Below are 17,723 nucleotides of genomic sequence, written 5' to 3'. Positions count from 1 at the left end.
GGGGGAGGGCTCGGCCCGAGGATGCCCCTCCCTCCAGCCGGCCCCGGGGCGGGGGACGCGGTGCGCACGTGTGTTTGTGGGGGGAATTTAGGGGGGAGGATTTTTGGACATTCGCCCCGTGTTCAGGGAGGGGGACGCCTTTAAGCCGAAACCCCGCCCCTCGGTCGTCATGGCAACGCCTCCCCCCACCCGGGGCTCCCACATTTCAGCAGGTGCCGGCGCCGAAGCTCCCACCGCCGCCGCCCGTGCCGCCGGCTGCCCGCGCCCCTGCCCCGGGCCCCGGGTCCCGCTCGCCCGCTCCCCCTGCGCGCGCCCCGGCGCCGCCGCCCGCCCCGCACGCTCGCCCCTGGAGGTGCCGCACCCTCTCCTCCCCTCCTCGGGATCTCCCGTGGCTCCTCGGCTTTCCCGAGTCTCCGGCTCCTCGCCCTTCCACCTGTTCCCCCAGAAAGGCAGGAACCTGGTCCCTGCGACGCTCCTGGGGCCATGGCAGGCCTGGGCCCCGGCGGAGGCGATTCAGAGGGGGGCCCCCGGCCCCTGTTTTGCAGAAAGGGGGCTCTGAGGCAGAAGGTGGTCCACGAAGTCAAGAGCCACAAGTTCACCGCTCGCTTCTTCAAGCAGCCAACCTTCTGCAGCCACTGCACCGACTTCATCTGGTGAGGGAAGGGGGCTGGGGCCCGAGGGACCGGGGCACCAGGGGCAGAGACCTCTGTCACAGCAGGGCCCTGAGGAATGAGGGGAGGGGGGCTGTCGTCCTGGCTCCCGGTGCTAGGGTTGGGGGGGTCTGAGCGCCTGGATCCCGGGTCAGAGGGGTAGATGCGGAGGGTCCTGGGCTCCTGGGTGTGAGGGAGGAGGGGCTGGGGGGCAGAATTTCTGGGATCTCGAGGCGGCGGCGGCTGGGGCTCAGGCTGGCTCCAGCGGGAGGAGGGCCAGAGGGCGCCTGTGGCTCGCGGACGCGAGGGGACTCAGGTTACCCTTTTCTGCACTGACCTCGGGGCTCGCCTCTTGCAGGGGGATTGGAAAACAGGGCCTGCAATGTCAAGGTAAGAGCTGGGGACCTGGACTCCCGGGACCCTCAGGAGGGTGGAGGCCGGGGCCCCACAGCTGAGGCTGCTCGACACACGTGTTCTCTGGTCCCCAGAGAGGAGCGGGGGAGCCCTGGGTGGGGGGTGTGGCAGAGACACAGCCTGTGGTGGGGAGGCAGCTCTGATGGCAGGGCCACCGCGGAGGTGGTGCTGGGGGCCCCTCCCTTGGCCGGCTCCAGGTGGGGACAGATATTTGGAGAATCTGTTGCCATGGGAACAGGGAGATTTGGAAAAGGGGAGCTGAAGGGGGGGGCTGAAGATGCAAAGTCAGAGCCCCACCCCCCAGGATGCCGTCACCATGACAACATCAATCGTCCTAGGCTGGGGGCAGGCCCGGTGGGGTCACCAATGGGCGGGTGGGGGCCGGGTGGGGCCGGCGGTTATGGGGGGCGGAGAGGGGGGCGAGTCCTAAAGCACCAGCTGCTATGCTGGGAACAGAGTGAGTCAGGGAGCGGGGCGGCCGCGGCGGCGCCCCCAGACTCACTTCTGCCCAAGTTGCTGCTCCCTGTTCTGTCCAGGACACCCCTGTGTGCGCGCTCTCCTCTCTCCTCGCTTTGTCTCTGCTGCCTGTGGGGTCCTGTTCTCTGTGTCTCTGTCTTTTTCTGTCTCTGTCTCTCTGTGTCTCCGTCTTTTCCTATACCCCCCCCCCTTTGTGTCTGTCTCTGTGTGTGTGCACTGGCCTCTCTGTGCTCTGTGTTTCTCTGCATCTCTGTTTCTGTCTTTGGGTCCATGTCTTAAATTTCCATCTTCCAGTTTCTCTGTTTCTCTCTCTCTGGTTTTCTTTCTAGCGGGGTGTCTCTCTCTCTTTCTGGTTTTCTGGCCGTTGGGGTCTCTCTCTGTCTCTGTGTCTCTATGATTCTCACCTTCAGTCTGCAGCTTTGTGGTTCACCGCCGATGCCACGAATTTGTGACCTTCGAGTGTCCAGGCGCTGGGAAGGGCCCCCAGACGGATGTGAGTGCCCACACACCTGGTTACTCCTCCTCAGGCCGCGCCCCGCCCTCACCCCCTAGGCGTCCGTCCCAATTTCTCCTGCTATTTTTAAGGCTGGGAGGGGAGGGGGGCTGGAGAGATAGGGGGAGCTAGTCTGGCCCAGATTCCCTGCCCTTGGCCTGGAAAGGGGGAATCAGAGGGGACTGAGACAGGCTGAGGATACAAGTGGGGAACACAGAGGAGGCAAGGGGTGAGGGGACCAAAGGCTGGCACCGGAGGAGGTGGGCTGTGAGCCAGTGCTCAGGAGATCTGAAAACAGGGACCTGAGGGGCAGAGGGAAAGAACATGTACTGAGATCCTGAGGTAAGAAGAGAGGGAATCTCAGAGATTCGGGAAAAGATAGAGGCCCAGAGACAGAAACAGAGGGGGGGAGGGAGGAATGGACAGCGACGCACAGGAAGAAGGAAAAGGGCACCTGGAGAGACTGGGAGAGACAGACAGAGACTCGCAGAGAGAGAGACACAGGTGCAGATACTCAGAGAGAGCCTAGACTAGAAAACGGTGGACATGGAAAACAGCTGAGGCTCTGAGAGAGGCCGGCCCAGAGACCCTGCAGTGCACGTGCACACACACCTGCACACGCAGATCCCCATCCGCAGCACGCCCGCACATACAGTTTTTTGTGTGCACACGCACAGATCTCTACAACCTCTCTTTCCCTCCCTGCCCCGCCCCCATCAGGGGCTTTCAAAAACAGCCCCCCCCAGTCCCTCCTTCACTGTGTCTGGCCGAGGGGCTCTTTTCTCTGAACCTCAGGCCCCTCCCCCACCTCCCTATAAAGTTGGGCTGGCAGTCTAGCCTGTGTGTCCCACCCTGAAGCCACCGCCACACTGCCAGGGAGCACTTGAAAGGGGCTATTGTGACTGAGGGAGGGACCTCAAAATTCCATTTAATGTGAATCGATTCCAACTCAAATAGCCACATGTGGTCAGTGACTACCCCGTGGGACAGCGTAAATGTAGACATCTCAGGCCCGTCCTGAGAGTTCGGTGAAGTCGGGCGGTTCCGAGTCTCCCCGGGGTCTGACGCAGGGTTGGAGATGGTTTTGCGATGAGTAGGTGGAGGAAGAGGCAGAGAGAGCAGCCAAACACGCAGTTGACTATGAGTAATTTTGCCAGCTTGTCAGGTGAAGAAAATTGAGGTTTCCACAGAGGATGTGACTTCATAGAACACATATTGAGCACCACTGTCCACCAGCACCTGTAGGTGTTATCAGTGGGCCACCTAGCCTGCCCACCTTCCCTGCCAGCGCTACTTCTGATTTGCCCAGTGTCCACTGCACACACGCGCCAGGTTTCGTGAACACAGTGTGGCAGGGAACCTGCGTCAGGCTCTGTGCTGGGCCTGGCCACTTCTGAGCGGGGGTCCCAAGCCCGGACACCTGGGCTCGAGTCCCAGCTCCACCACGTGTGGGTCCCGTGACCTTCCCGAAGGTAGCTCGCCCCTCTGCGCCTCCCGAGTGTGTCACCTGGAGGATGAGAGAGGTCCTCATGCCCAGCTTACAGGATTGTTTTGAGAAGTAAATGAGTCAGATACTTGGGACCATGCCTGGCACATGGCAAGAGACAAAATTATTACTGTTACCCATGAGGAAACAGGCAAATCGTGAAGAGGTGGTCCTTCCTCTCCATCCATCTGGCGTCTTTTTTCTTCCTAATGCTTTTTTTAAAAGATTTTTTATTGATTTCTAGAGAGAGAGGAAGGGAGACAGAGAGATAGAGATAGAAACATCGATGAGAGGGAAACATGGATCAGCTTCCTCATGCTCGCCCCCTGCTGGGGATTGAGCCTGAAACCCAGGCACGTGCCCTGATGGGGAATCAACCCTGCAACCAGCTGAGCCAGGGCTCTTCTTAATGCTTTTGATCTCATATCTCATAAGTAACGTGAGTCAAGGGCTTTAGATGTATTAGAGGCTTCACCAATATGACTTCAGTTAGTCTCACAAGACCCCTTGCAGGGAGGGCTCACTCCTCCCTATTTTATAAGCCTGGGTCTCTGGAAGGACTGGAGGAGCCCACGCAGCTGGGTAGTGGGCAGAGTAAAAATGTGGACTCTGATCCATCTCACAGGAGCCCCAGCACTCTCAGCTCTCAGATAAGTGACTTTCACCTTGAGGATAATAACGGCTCCTATCTGTGGAGTGTGTGTGCACCGTCACCCTGCTGAGTGCTTTCGATCCCCGTATCCCATTGGGTCAGGCAGGAACCTTTGATTCAGGGTCAGCTGAACATCCTTAGAAGCCCAGAGCATTGAAGGAGATCAGGGCAGCCTCCAGCACCTCCCGCCATGCAAGTATCATCCAAAATAGGATCCCCACTAGACAGTCAAATAAATAAAAGTCCAAGGGTGTCCTGAATTTTCACCCTCAGATAACTCTCGCAATGCATACTTTGCAAGAGGCAAATATTAAATGATTTGACACTCAGACCTCTGCCAGGTGTGGAGAGTGCTTTACTGGTGTCCTAAATTCTTGCTTAATTGGACTCTAGACAGCATTGCTTCAAGATACAGATTGTTTATTTCCACTGGGCAGAGGAGGACATTAAGGCTCAAAATTGGGCATGAACTTGCCCCAAATCACACAGCTGGGAAGTGGCCTAGCTTCTTATTTACACCCAGCGCTATGTGGGGGCTGCAATAAAATCACTAATAATAACCACAGCAGCAAGAGTAACAGTACTGAGCACACTCAACATACTAGGCCTTGCTGTGTGGCTTCCACTTAATCTTTCACTTAGGACACCTGGGGCCCTATAATTGAAGGTCAGACTCTCCATCCCACCAGGGGCTCAGAGAAGGCAGGTGGTCAGTGGGCGGACAGAAACAGAGGCTGACAGTGAATGATCAGGGGTTCCTAGTGGCCCACAGTCCTCAAAAAACAGCCTGTGTGAGGTGGGGGTGTAGGGGTTACGGGACTTTGGAAGCCCCACCTCCTTCAGCTGTGTCCCAAATGCCACCTTGTTTGTCAGTGATGCGTTGTGATGGATCCATTATTTCAAATTCCAGCACCTCCCACTCCCCATAGCATTCCCTTTCCGTGCTTCATTTGTCTCCAGAGCACCTGTTACCATCCATCATACAGTGATTTATGCATCACATTTATTTTCTGTCCCCTCCCCTAGAAAGCAAATGCCATGTGGACAGGACTCTGTGTGTGTGCATGTGTTAATAGGGGTTGCGTTAAATCTATAGATTGCTTTGGGTAGCATGGATATTTTAATGATGTTCATTCTTCCAATTCATGAACACAGTATATGCTCCCACTCATTGCTGTCTGCCTCTATTTCTTTCTTCAATATCCTGTAGTTTTCTGAGTACAGGTCTTTTACCTCCTTGGTTAAATTTATTCCTAGGTACCTTATTTTTTGTTGTTGCAATAGTAAATGGGATTGTTTTCTTAGTTTCTCTTTCTTTAAAAAAAATATTTTATTGATTGATTTCAAAGAGAGGAAGGGAGAGGGAGGGAGAGAGAGAAACATCAGTGATGAGAGAGTCACTGATTGGCTGCCTCCTGCACGCCCCCTACTGGGGATCGAGCCCACAACCCGGGCCTGTGCCCTGACTGGGAATCAAACCCTGATCTCCTGGGTCATAGGTCGATGCTGAACCGCTGAGCCACAAGGGCTGGGCTTAGTTTCTCTTTCTGAGAGTTCATTATTGGTGTATAAAAATGCCACCAATTTCTGGATATTAATTTAGTATCCTTCTACTTTGCCAAATTCATTTATTAAATCTAGTAGTTTTTTTGTGGAGTCTTTGGGGTTTTCTATGCACAGTATCGTGCCATCTGTGAGTAATGACAGTTTTACCTCCCCCTTTCCAATTTGGATGCCTTTTATTTCTTCTTGTCTGATCACTGTGGCTAGGACTTCAGTACTATGTTGAATAAAAGAGGGGAAAGCGGACACCCCTGTCTTGTTCCTGATCCTAAGGGAAACGCTTTTAGTTTTGCCCATTGAGTATGTTGGCTGTAGGTGGACAAGAGCTTTAATTTCTTTGTTCATGGCTGGGTCCCGGCGCCCAGAACAGTGCCTGGCACACAGTAGATGCTCAATAAATGCTGCAGAATGAATGGGTGAGGCAGAGCACCAGCGGGACTGGGAGAGCCAGGCGCAAGGGGGGAGCGCGCACAGGGCTGCTCTGTGCGGGCTCTAGGCGACCCTGCCCCCCTCTGACCGACTCCTCTCTGCCCCAGGACCCCCGGAACAAGCACAAGTTCCGCCTGCACAGCTACAGCAGCCCGACCTTCTGCGACCACTGCGGCTCGCTCCTGTACGGGCTGGTGCACCAGGGCATGAAGTGCTCCTGTGAGTGCGCGCTGGGGCCCCTGCCCGGGCACGGGGACGGGGGCTGGGGCTGGGCCTGAACCGCTGTCCCGGGTTGTGTCCCCCGCCCTCCGCCACCCACCCCAGGTTGCGAGATGAACGTGCACCGGCGCTGTGTGCGCAGCGTGCCCTCTCTGTGCGGCGTGGACCACACGGAGCGCCGCGGGCGCCTGCAGCTGGAAATCCGGGCTCCCACTGCGGATGAGATCCACATCACGGGTGAGGCCCCCCTCACCCACGCCCGTGGGCTCCCGGGAAGGCCACGCCCCTCGGAGGCCACGCCCACACCGGACCTCGCCCCTTCTAGCGGGCAGCCGGTCGCCGGCCTCGCCGCTCGCAACTTTCAGGCCCTTTAAATGCCCTTTGGAGGCGCCAAGGTCCTTGAGAGGGCGGGGGCGGGAGAAGACCTGCTGGTGTGGCCAGGTCCTAACTCCTGGGTCCTCACGGAGGAGGGTCGGGTTTGGGGGGGTCCGAGGGCTTCATGCCCTGTCTTCTGGGTTCTGGAGAGGTACGACGTCAAAGACGCCTGGGGCGGGAGAGAGGCGGCCGAGAGCCTGGAAGCCTTGACGCCGACGGGGCGGGCTGGGGGGCCTCTTCCCGGGTCCCGAACGCGACCTACCCCCTGTCACCTCCCCGCTCAGTCGGCGAGGCCCGGAACCTCATCCCGATGGACCCCAACGGCCTGTCCGACCCCTACGTGAAACTGAAGCTCATCCCTGACCCTCGGAACCTGACAAAACAGAAGACCCGGACAGTGAAAGCCACGCTGAACCCTGTGTGGAACGAGACCTTTGTGTTGTGAGCCTCGGGTGCAGGGGAGGCTGTGAAGCCGACAGAGGACGATCCGAGGGCCCCGGTGGCTCACAGGCCCCCAGAGAGCAGCCGGGGGAGGGTCGGGATACAGGGAACCGCAGAGGAAAGGGCAGGAAAGGAAAGGTGGGGAGAACGGACGGGGCGACTGGGAGAAGGGGTGGAGATGCAGAAGCTGAGACAGACAGGTGTCCATGGACTGAATCTCCATCGCAGCCCGCTTAGGGGTGAGGCAGAGAGGGAGGGGCAGAGGGAGGCCCTGGACAGGTAGCTCAGGCGGTCAGGGCATCGCCCAGGTACCCCGAGGTCGCAGGTTCAGCCCCTGGTCGGGCACAAGAGTCACCCAGTGAGTGAATAAACCAGTGGAGCAGTAAATCCATGTTTCTCTGCCTCTCCCTTCCTCTCTCTCTAAAATCAATACGGGGGGGGGGACCCAGAGTGAGACCCAGGCGGAATGGAGGGGGCTGGGAGCGCAGGGGCAGGGGCGCGCGGGGGGCGCGGAAAGAAGGAAGCCCGCAGCTGGGCCCTCGCCCTGCCCCCCCCCCCCCCCGCAGCAACCTGAAGCCCGGCGACGTGGAGCGCAGGCTGAGCGTGGAGGTGTGGGACTGGGACCGGACCTCCCGCAACGACTTCATGGGCGCCATGTCCTTCGGGGTGTCAGAGCTGCTCAAGGCGCCCGTGGACGGCTGGTGAGGGCCAGGACGCGGCCCGGGTGTGCCCCAACGCCAGTCTCTCCCGCCCCCCCCCCCTTATTTCACTCTCTATTTCTGTGTCTGTCTCTCTGTGTCTCTGTTCCCCTTCTGATGTCTCTGCCCCCCCCCCCGGCTCCCCCCTCCCCGCCCCGCTCTGGTCTCTGCGTGTCAGGTACAAGTTACTGAACCAGGAGGAGGGCGAGTATTACAATGTCCCCGTGGCTGATGCTGACAACTGCAGCCTCCTCCAGAAGTTTGAGGTACCCAGGCCCCCGCTCCCCCACGGAAAGCCCAGCCCAGCCCAGCCCCCCTCAGCGGGCCTTTCCTAAGCGCCCATCGGTCCTGGGACTACAATTCCCAGAAGACCCTGGGGCTCCTTCCCCTAGTTTTCTAGGGGATCCCTGCCTCTGGGTCTGATGGGAATTCGAGTTCCTATCCATCCCCGTGGCTTGGGCGTTTGGGGACCCACACCTCCTACTCCCGGGCGATCTTTTTCCCCTCTGGGGCTCTGACTCTGGCTTTCTCCTCCCCTCCCCCCAGGCCTGTAACTACCCCCTGGAACTGTATGAGGTGAGTGGGGCTGAGGCCTGGAATGGAGACAGTGTCACTCCTGGGATCTGTGTCTCTGTCCCCTAATGTCTGTGTTCATTTCCACACGCATGGGTTGAGCACATACCTGGTGGTAGGTAAATCTGCTCTCAGGCAGCTCCCCAAGGTAAGGACACAGTCACAGACATGATACTTAAATCCCAGGATGATGGGCTAAAGCGGAGCCCAGGGCGCTAAAGAAGCATCGGCTAGCCCAGGGGTAATCAGGGAGGACTTCCCTGAGGAGGTGCCACCAGAATTGACCCTGGAGTTTTTCTGTTTTCACTGTGGACTCTCTGCCCTCCATCTGTTTACTCACTCACTGAACACCTGTTCTGGGAGTACAAACAGGCCATTGCCTGGGACCCCCTCTTTCACTGTAGGACAAAGATAGAGAAGTTCACCACCAGAAGGGACATATTTGATAATAGAGGGCCTCGGGCACTGGGCACTAGGGAGGTCCCTGAAGTACCTGGGAAAATCAGAGAAAGTTTCCCAGAGAGGTGGGTCCTGGAGGACTTGCAGGGTTTCCCAGGCAAAGGAGAGGGACGTCCTTTGGAACGCATTCTCCCTCATTCATTCTTTCATAACACGCTTTGTTGAGCCCCTCTGCGGGTAATGCATGCTCCTAATCACTGGAGATAGAGTGTTGAACAAGAGAGAGAAAAAATTCTGCCCCCACGAGGCTTCACATTGAGAAACACATGGAACAAAATAAAGTAAATGATAATATGCTAGGAAGCAGAACAGATGTGGAGAAAAATAAACATTAAGGAGGGAGAAGCTTTTGTGGCTTTAACTGCAGTAAGTAGAGAAGGGTTTACTGGAAAAGTACCATGTGGCAAAGATGTAAGGGAGGTGAGAGAGTGAGCCATGAGGAGAGCAGAGCCTTCCAGGCGGAGGGCACAGCAGGTGCAAAGGCCCTGAGGTGGGGGCGGGCCTGCACAGCAAGGAGGACAGGCTGGGGGTGGGGCGAAGCAGAGCTGAAGTCTGAGAGGGAAGATTGGGAGGGGGGAAGCTTGCCATTCAGTGGAAGGATTTTGGCTTTTAAACAGAATGAGATGGGAGGGCATCCATTTGAACAAGATGAGTGCCTCCATGTAGAGACCGCATTGTGGGGAGAGGAGGAAGGCTGTTATCCCGACAGAAGTGAAAGCAGCAGGCCCAGGGGCACAGTGGTGTTCAGATCCTGGGTCTGCTCGGAAGGCTGAGCAATAGGAACTGCACTCAGCACTCAGCTCCTGAGACTCCCTCATCCGTTCAGCGGCCCCTTGCTGAGACCTCTTGTGTTCCAAGCTCTGTGCTGGGTGATGGTGGAGAAACAGAAAGGAGGCAGACACAATCTGGCTTTAATGGACTTTGATTTCTGCCTCGGCTTATTATCTGCTGTGTGACTTGGGGCAAGTTACTTAACATCTCTGTGCCAGCTTCCCCTTCTCTAAAATGGGAGGTGGGGTGATAGCAGGGTTTCCCGGAGGGTTAATGGCATACAGTAAGGTCTCTGAGGGTTAGTTAAATAATAAATAAACTCTCTGGCTCTGGAAAGTCATAGAAAGTTCTTAAGCCAAGGAGGGGGCGGGGACATCTTTTATTTTCTCTCCATCTCTCCCCATCCTTTTCATTCTTGGATGCTGTCTCTCTTAGGGGCACCCCCCTTATCCCCGTCGGGGATCTGACTACCTCGGGATCTCTCCCCTTTCTCGCAGCGGGTGCGGATGGGTCCTTCTTCCTCTCCCGTCCCCTCCCCATCCCCTAGTCCCACGGACTCCAAGCGCTGTTTCTTCGGGGCGAGCCCTGGACGGCTGCATATCTCCGACTTCAGCTTCCTCATGGTTCTTGGAAAAGGCAGCTTTGGGAAGGTCGGATTCCTGGGGCCGTGGGGGGAGGGGAGGGTGTCTGGAAGGCCGTCCCATTTCTAGTCCTTACCGAGGGATAGGAGGGGAGGGACATTAAGCTACTGAGTTCCCGGAGAGGGTTGGATGGGGGCCCCTCAGATCCCTGGAGAAGAGAGACATAGGATGTGGATTGCAGGGCTGAGAACTTGCTCCGTGAAATATGTATCAATTTGGCTCAAATAAACTCATAAAAATTGAAAAAAAAAAAGAAAAGAGAGGGAGAGAGACTAGGATTGCTTTTCCTGAGGGAGTGGTTGGCAAAGTCGGGGCGCCAGACCCCCGGAGAGGGTGAGGAAGGACCTGGGCTTTTGTTTCTCTGTGTCCCTGATAGGGAGGGGCAGGGACCTGTACCCCTGGGGTTCCCCAGACTGGGCCTTTCTCGGGCCTCTGTCCCCAGGTGATGCTGGCTGAGCGCAGGGGCTCCGATGAGCTCTACGCCATCAAGATCCTGAAGAAAGACGTGATCGTCCAGGACGACGACGTGGACTGCACCCTGGTGGAGAAGCGCGTGCTGGCTCTGGGGGGCCGAGGCCCGGGGGGCCGGCCCCACTTCCTCACCCAGCTCCACTCCACCTTCCAGACCCCGGTAAGGGCGGAGGGGGCGGCGGCTGGCTGCAGAGCCCGGCCTCGCGCTCGCCTGGGTGGGCCTGGCACCTGCTGCAGGATTCTCAGCTTGAGGCCAGGCCACGGAGCTTCGCCCACTCCGAATGGGCGTGGCCGGTGGGTGGGGCCCGAGTGGGCGTGACCAGGGGTGGGGCCTGGGTGGGCGTGACCGGTGGGTGGACCCGAGTGGGCGTGACCGGGGGGGGTGCGCCTGGGTGGGCGTGGCCAGGCGGTGGGGCCCTGGTGGGCGTGGCCCCGGAGAACTGCGTCTCGAGTGCCGAGTGGGTGTCTGAGTGGAGGGTTGTGGAGTAAAGGAGTGCGTGAAGACTGTCTTTTGAGTGGGTGTGCCCAGAATTAGGCTCCGAAAGTAGGTCGCCACTCCTAGATTCTGAATGAAGGACTCATCACAAAGGGCTTCCCAAGGCTGCGGAGTCCGAACCGTCAGGGGCCTGCGAGGGCGTGACCACCTCCAAGAGCTCCAAGTGGGCGTGGCCAGCTCCCCTCCCCTCCCCTCCCCTCCCCTCCCCTCCCCTCCCCTCCCCTCCCCTCCCCTCCCCCCCCCACCTCGTACATCTCAAGCTTCGGTTCTGAGAGGGCGGGACCGGGACACCCGCAGTTCGGAGGAACGGGGCCCGGGGCCGACGGAAGTTCTGCGTTGGCCTTATTAGGACCTTCCGGGCCTCCCGGTGGGCGTGGCCAGCTTACCCGGGATCCTGATTGGGTGGACCCCCAGCCTTTCACCCTCCGGCGGGCAGGACCCGCCCATTAGAGGCGCGCGGGGCGGCGCTGAGCGCGGGGGCGCGTCCTCGCCTCTAAGCCCGCGCCCCCCCCCCCCCCCCCGCCAGGATCGCCTGTATTTCGTGATGGAGTACGTCACCGGGGGCGACCTGATGTACCACATCCAGCAGCTGGGCAAGTTCAAGGAGCCCCACGCCGCGTGAGTCTCGGCCCGGGCGAGGGCGGGGGAGGCCGGGGGCCCGGGTGCAGCCGCTGACCTCCGACCCCCCGCCCGGTCTTCAGGTTCTACGCCGCGGAAATCGCCATCGGCCTCTTCTTCCTGCACAATCAAGGCATCATCTACCGGTGAGCGGCCCCGCCCGTCCGCGCAGCCGGAGGAGGCGCCCGGAGGGAGGGCGAGGGACTCGAACTCGCGGCCCCGGCCCGTCCAACTCTCCCTCTTCCTGCTCCCCCCGCGCGGCGCCGCAGGGACCTGAAGCTGGACAACGTGATGCTGGATGCGGAGGGGCACATCAAAATCACCGACTTCGGCATGTGCAAGGAGAACGTCTTCCCTGGGAACACCACTCGCACCTTCTGCGGGACCCCGGACTACATAGCCCCCGAGGTAACCTCCCTCCGCGGCCCTGGGCGCTCCCCAAGTCCGCTAAGTGGGTGTGGCTGGACGTGTGCTGCTCATCACGCAGGGGGGACCTGACCCTGGGGTCTCTACGGCAGCGGTGGGTGTTCTACCCCAGAGCAGCACCTAGAGACCTGTGCACGGAGCCTTCAAAGTAGGTGGAGCTGCGTCTCTAAATAGGCAAAGTGGGAGGGACCTGTGGGCGAATGTTCTTACAGAGTGGGACCAGCTCCTCGGAATTGCAAGAGGACAGGGCCTCTTACTGGACTATTCTAAGAAGGCGGAGACGATTTCCAGTTAGGCTGAGGGGGTGGGGCCCGTCCCCCTAGAACGCTAAGCCTGTGGAGGCCGAATATTTCCAGTGGGCAGGGTATGCTCTGGCTTTGCAAAGGGATGGAGCTGACTCGCTGACTGCATGCATAGGTAGAGAATGTGTCCTGACCCCAGTTGGAGGTGGAGGGGGTGGGGGTGGTGCCGTCCTTGATCTTTCCAGGTGATCCAATGCTAGTACCCGAGTGACCAAGATCAATGGTTTGAAAACCTGGCTGGTAATCAGAATCTCCTGGGGAGGCTGGACTTCTTCAGGGCTGGGACTATCTATTTTTGAACAGCCCCCTAGGTGAATCTGAAATGCATCCAGTTTTAAGAATCTCTGGTCTCTGAAACTGAGCCCTTGTGTACCTGATAGTGTAAGGAGAGGGTCCAGTTACCTAAATGTTCTAGGTGGGTGGAACTTGTGACTTAGCCCTTAGATTGTCTTTGTATTTGGGACCAAAGGAATATTCTAAGTAGGTAAAGTTTGTCTCCCAGATTTCCCAAAGGACGGAGCTCTGGCCAAGATATTCTGGGTGGGGAGAGTTTATGCTGAGTACCCTTAGGGTGCTGAGGGGGTAAAGCCAGAAGGGTCCTATGCTTTTTAAATATATATATATATATATATATATATATATATATATATATATATATATCTTTATTGATTTCAGAGAGTGGAAGGGAGAGGGAGGGAGGGAGAGAGAAACATCCATGATGAGAGAGTCATTGATCGGCTGCCTCCTGCATGCCCTGCACTGGGGATCGAGCCCGCAACCCAGGCATGTGCCCTGACCGGGAATCGAACCACGATCCCCTGGATCCTACCTCGATGCCCAACCGCTGAGCCACACCGGTCAGGCGGTCCTGTGCTTCTTAAAGCACGAAGCATGAGTTCTTGCCTTCCGTTCTCCCATAGATCATTGCTTACCAGCCCTACGGGAAATCTGTCGACTGGTGGTCCTTTGGGGTTCTACTGTACGAGATGTTGGCGGGACAGGTAAGGGAAGGTGGGGAGAGGATGACTTGGCTAGAGGCAACACGCAGTGGGGTGCCACTTCTCACATGGCCTTTGTGTCAGGGCGAGCCTGCGCAGGAAGGGCTATAGTCTGAGGAAGTGCGAAGAGGCGGGAAGGTCACGCCCAGGCAGCGCTGTCCGAGGTCCTGAAGCGTTCATTGTCTTCCCGGGATGCCACCGACCGCTTCGCTGAAACAATAGGGTTACAAAAGAAATCAACCATACTAAAATAGGATCACCAATATTTTAAAATTTTAATCAAACCTAATTTAACCAACTAAATAAATTTAATTTCAATATATACAGTTGCCTAAATATTAAACATTGGGATGTGGACATACATGCAGTGTCCTACTACTAATAATATCTTGCAGGAATAGGAAGTACATAGGAAGTCCTCCCAGTAATTTTGAAGTGGAGATGACCGGTATCTGCAACTCTCATGTGATTTAAAATATATCTGTGGTTTCTATTGTTGATGAAGCCACAAGTCCTGCTGTTGCGGTTTGTTGTCTACATTCATAGTGGACAGGAATGCTAAATCCCAGTTAGACATTTAAAAAATAAAGATGCATCTTCCCCATCCAAGTCCACGGGCCCCCTCAGTTGTATGAACACTCTCTAGACGCCACATTAAGAATCCTTGATGTTGCTCCTCCTAACCCCAGAAGACCGGAGACCACTTATCCGACCTGACTGCTTGTGCAGCTTTTCCTGCAGTTCTCTCTGCCTTCTGTTTAAATGACATATTGCCTAATCAACACCCTGCTGATTTACATGGCAGATAAAAAGAGACAGGGCAGCAAAGCGTGCGAGAGCTGAAGCATCTGAGATAGAAAATCAAAGTGTGTGTGTGGGGGGGGGGAGATAAGGCTTTGGTGGTTCGCTCAGATGTTGTCCTAGGAAGTGGGGGGTGTCTTGTATTCATGTGGGGGATGAGGTGTGGAACTTGGGGAGAGGTAATCCGTCAAGTCTCTGATGTTTTATTCTTTCTATTTCCTTAGCCCCCCTTTGATGGGGAAGATGAGGAGGAGCTCTTTCAGGCCATCATGGAACAAACTGTCACCTACCCCAAGTCGCTCTCCCGGGAGGCCGTGGCCATCTGCAAGGGGGTGAGAGCCCTGACTCCCAGATTGTCCAGGCCCACGACCCAGGCGTCCCGCTCCTGCCATCCAGGGCTGCCCACGCAGCTTCTCTATGCATATTTATTAGAAAGAGGCGCCCACTCCTCAAGTCCCTTCACCTCCATCTGCTGTAAAAGTTTACGTAACACTGATTGATTTGGTTAGAACAATAATTTACTGCTCACTGCCACCTCCAGTTCAAGCTTGGCCCCTGTCCCCTCCCCCTCCACTGCCCCATGCCCCAGCTCACTGCAGGAAAGGCTGGAGGCCAGGGCCTGCCCCTCCAGAGCCAGGTGGGCCAGATGGACCTAACTCCGCCCCTTGTCCTCCTGGGGGATCTTGGGCAAGTCAAGGACACTCTGGGAGCCTGGGTCCCCTCTGGAGTTAATGCAGGAGGAGGAACGTACCTGTAGCAGCTTTTCCATAGGTGCCAGCACACTTCTGTTCTGGCTCCTGTCTCCACGTCTCTCTGACTGTCTCTCTCTGGGTTTTTGTCTCGCCCCCTGCCTCCATCTGCCTGTGATGGGGCTTCCTGTGTCTCTCCTTTTTCTGTGTCCTCTGGTATGTACGTCTGCTGCTTGCATCTCTGTCCTCCCTCTGGATTTCTCTCCTCCAATCTTTCTGAGCCTCTGCCTTCATATCGGTCCACTTGCCCCTCTCTGAGGGTTTCTCTCCTGGGTCTCTGTCCCCTGCCCCATTTCCTGCATTGCCTGTGCTCTCTGGGTCCCTACCCCCCTCCCGGCTCTCCTCTCTCTCTCTGTCCCCTCCTTTTTTGGGGGGAGGGCCTTCAATCTCCCTCTCTCTCCCTCCCCCCCCCCTTCTGGGACTCCTCCCTTGTCCCCTTCCTCTTTCTGAGCCTCTGCCTTCATGTCGGGTCTTTGCCCTTCTCTCTGGGGTTTGTCCCTTGGGTCTCCACCCTTTGTCTTTCCCTCTCTCCCTCCACCCTCCCGTCCCTTCTCTGCTTCGTTTCTTGTCCCCATGGCCTCTTTCTGGGCTTCGCTGGCCCCCTCACCTCACGCCCTGGCTTTTCCTTCTCGGCCTGTCCCTTGGGTTTCATGGGCCCCATTCTCACTCATCCCCCCTCTCCCTCGCTGCTCCCCCCTTTGCTATTTTTCTGTCCCGGGATCTCTATGCTTGTGACTCTCTGTTCCTCCGTCCTTGCCCCTCCCTCTCTCTTTCTCTGGGCCCCCTTGTCTGGGACTTGTCTGTCTGTCCTTCTCTGTGTTCCCCACAGTTCCTAACCAAACACCCAGCGAAGCGCCTGGGCTCAGGGCCTGACGGGGAGCCCACCATCCGTACTCATGGCTTTTTCCGCTGGATCGACTGGGAACGGCTGGAGCGGCTGGAGATCCCACCTCCGTTCAGACCCCGCCCAGTAGGTCACCCTCCCCGAGCCAAACCCTGCTCCCCGGGGCGGGGCACCCAGGAGCTCCACCGAGACCTATATGAGGAGGTGGGGCGGGGTTCCCTCTGCCGAGACCCCTGAAGGGGGACACAGAGGCCGTGAGGACGTGCAGGGGTCTAAAGGGGACAGGAGACGGGTTTGGGGGACAGAGACAGGTACCCAAGGAGCGGGCAGAGCGTCACGTTTCCTTTCGCGTTTCCCAGTGTGGCCGCAGCGGCGAGAACTTCGACAAGTTCTTCACGCGGGCGGCGCCAGCGCTGACCCCCCCAGACCGCCTCGTCCTGGCCAGCATCGACCAGGCCGACTTCCAGGGCTTCACCTACGTGAACCCGGATTTCGTGCACCCCGACACCCGCAGCCCCACCAGCCCCGCGCCTGTGCCGGTCATGTAATCCCACCTCCCGCCACTAGGCGTCCCCACGGCTCCCTCCGCGCCCGCCTGGGTCCCACTCCACCGCCTCCCTTCGAATTCTAGATCCTGCTCCCCAGCGTCCCGGCCCCTGCCCCTGGGGTGCTAGGTGCCCCTCTCAAGCGTCCCTGGTATTCTCAACTCCACACAGTCTCTAGAGCCTTCCCGTGCTCTAGATTCCGCTGCGCTGAGCCCTAGATTCTCACCCGCCTCGGTGTTCTGGACTCTGTTCCACCAGGCTCCAGACCCCCCCCCCAACTCCATGGGGTTCTAGCCTCCGTCTTGGTAGAACCTCTGCCTCTTTTTTTGTCCCACTCTGGGAAATAGTCTCATGGGGTGGGCTGTTCCAGACTCGGGTTCCAGGACAGGCCCCCACCTCCGAGACCCCGCCCACCCCCACCCATTCTGGAGTAAGTGGGAGGCTGTGCCCCCATGCTCCAGTGCCCTCGTCCACGCTCCGGGGATGCCTGGGGTGTGCGGGGGATCCTTTCCCCGACTCTTCTCAATCAGCTTTCCTTCTAGACTCCCCCATCCGAAACTCATCCCAGCCTGCCTGCCAGGTGCATGGCTCCAGTCCTGCTCGGAACCCCGCCCCCACCCCATGCCTGCCACTCTCGGGGACCCCCCTCCCCTCAGCTCCTCTTCTCTTTGCCTCTCCCATCCAGCCACAGCTGCTGGAGAATAAATTTGGGATGCTGACGCTGAGGTGTTTGGGTGTTTTTCTTCTAAGGGGGTGCGGAGGTGGGACAATGACTGCACACAGAAACAACAGAGAGAATGGAGGGGGCGGGAGGGCGAGGGAAAGCGCCCAGGGCTAGGAGGGAGAAGATACTCCCGGCTTGAGATGGAGAGGGACAGACCCAGAGAGGCCGCAGGGCACGTGTGCCCGGCAGGTGGCAACCCAGTGACAGCATCAGGGAGACCCCGGGCATAGAGAGACTAGCGCGCGTACTCAGAGCACCGCGCAAGCCCCACAGACACACGGACACGCAGACCCTGGGAAGTCCTGAGCCAGGGAGCCTACCCCTGGGGCACCCGGAGATTTGATCAGAGGGACTGACCCCACGACACACAAACCTAAACGACCAGAACCCGGGAGCTTAAGGATGGGA

General features: G+C 57.9%; 1 protein-coding gene across 2 annotated transcripts; it reads left to right on the top strand.

Moving 5' to 3' along the window:
• Positions 1 to 202: 202 nt before the first annotated feature.
• On the top strand, positions 203 to 17,315 carry PRKCG (protein kinase C gamma). 2 transcript variants are annotated; one of them, XM_081118291.1, is made up of 18 exons: positions 203 to 653; positions 1,009 to 1,040; positions 1,952 to 2,034; positions 6,272 to 6,383; positions 6,489 to 6,620; positions 7,043 to 7,199; positions 7,766 to 7,900; positions 8,076 to 8,163; positions 8,444 to 8,473; positions 10,198 to 10,350; positions 10,784 to 10,972; positions 11,835 to 11,926; positions 12,010 to 12,072; positions 12,196 to 12,334; positions 13,575 to 13,655; positions 14,678 to 14,785; positions 16,032 to 16,172; positions 16,406 to 17,315. In XM_081118291.1, the coding sequence occupies exons 1-18, from the start codon at positions 484 to 486 to the stop codon at positions 16,592 to 16,594; spliced, it is 2,094 nt and encodes a 697-aa protein (XP_080974417.1). In that variant the 5' UTR covers positions 203 to 483; the 3' UTR covers positions 16,595 to 17,315. The 2 variants fall into 2 exon arrangements, with proteins under 2 accessions (XP_080974417.1, XP_080974418.1); XM_081118292.1 differs by lacking the exons at positions 203 to 653; positions 1,009 to 1,040 and having other exon boundaries at positions 1,950 to 2,034; positions 6,272 to 6,348.
• The last annotated feature ends 408 nt before the right edge of the window (positions 17,316 to 17,723 follow it).

The sequence above is a fragment of the Miniopterus schreibersii genome, assembly GCF_964146895.1.
Source record: "Miniopterus schreibersii genome assembly, chromosome: 18".
In the NCBI taxonomy this organism is placed as follows: domain Eukaryota; kingdom Metazoa; phylum Chordata; class Mammalia; order Chiroptera; family Miniopteridae; genus Miniopterus; species Miniopterus schreibersii.
This window is presented reverse-complemented; position numbering and strand designations above follow the sequence as displayed.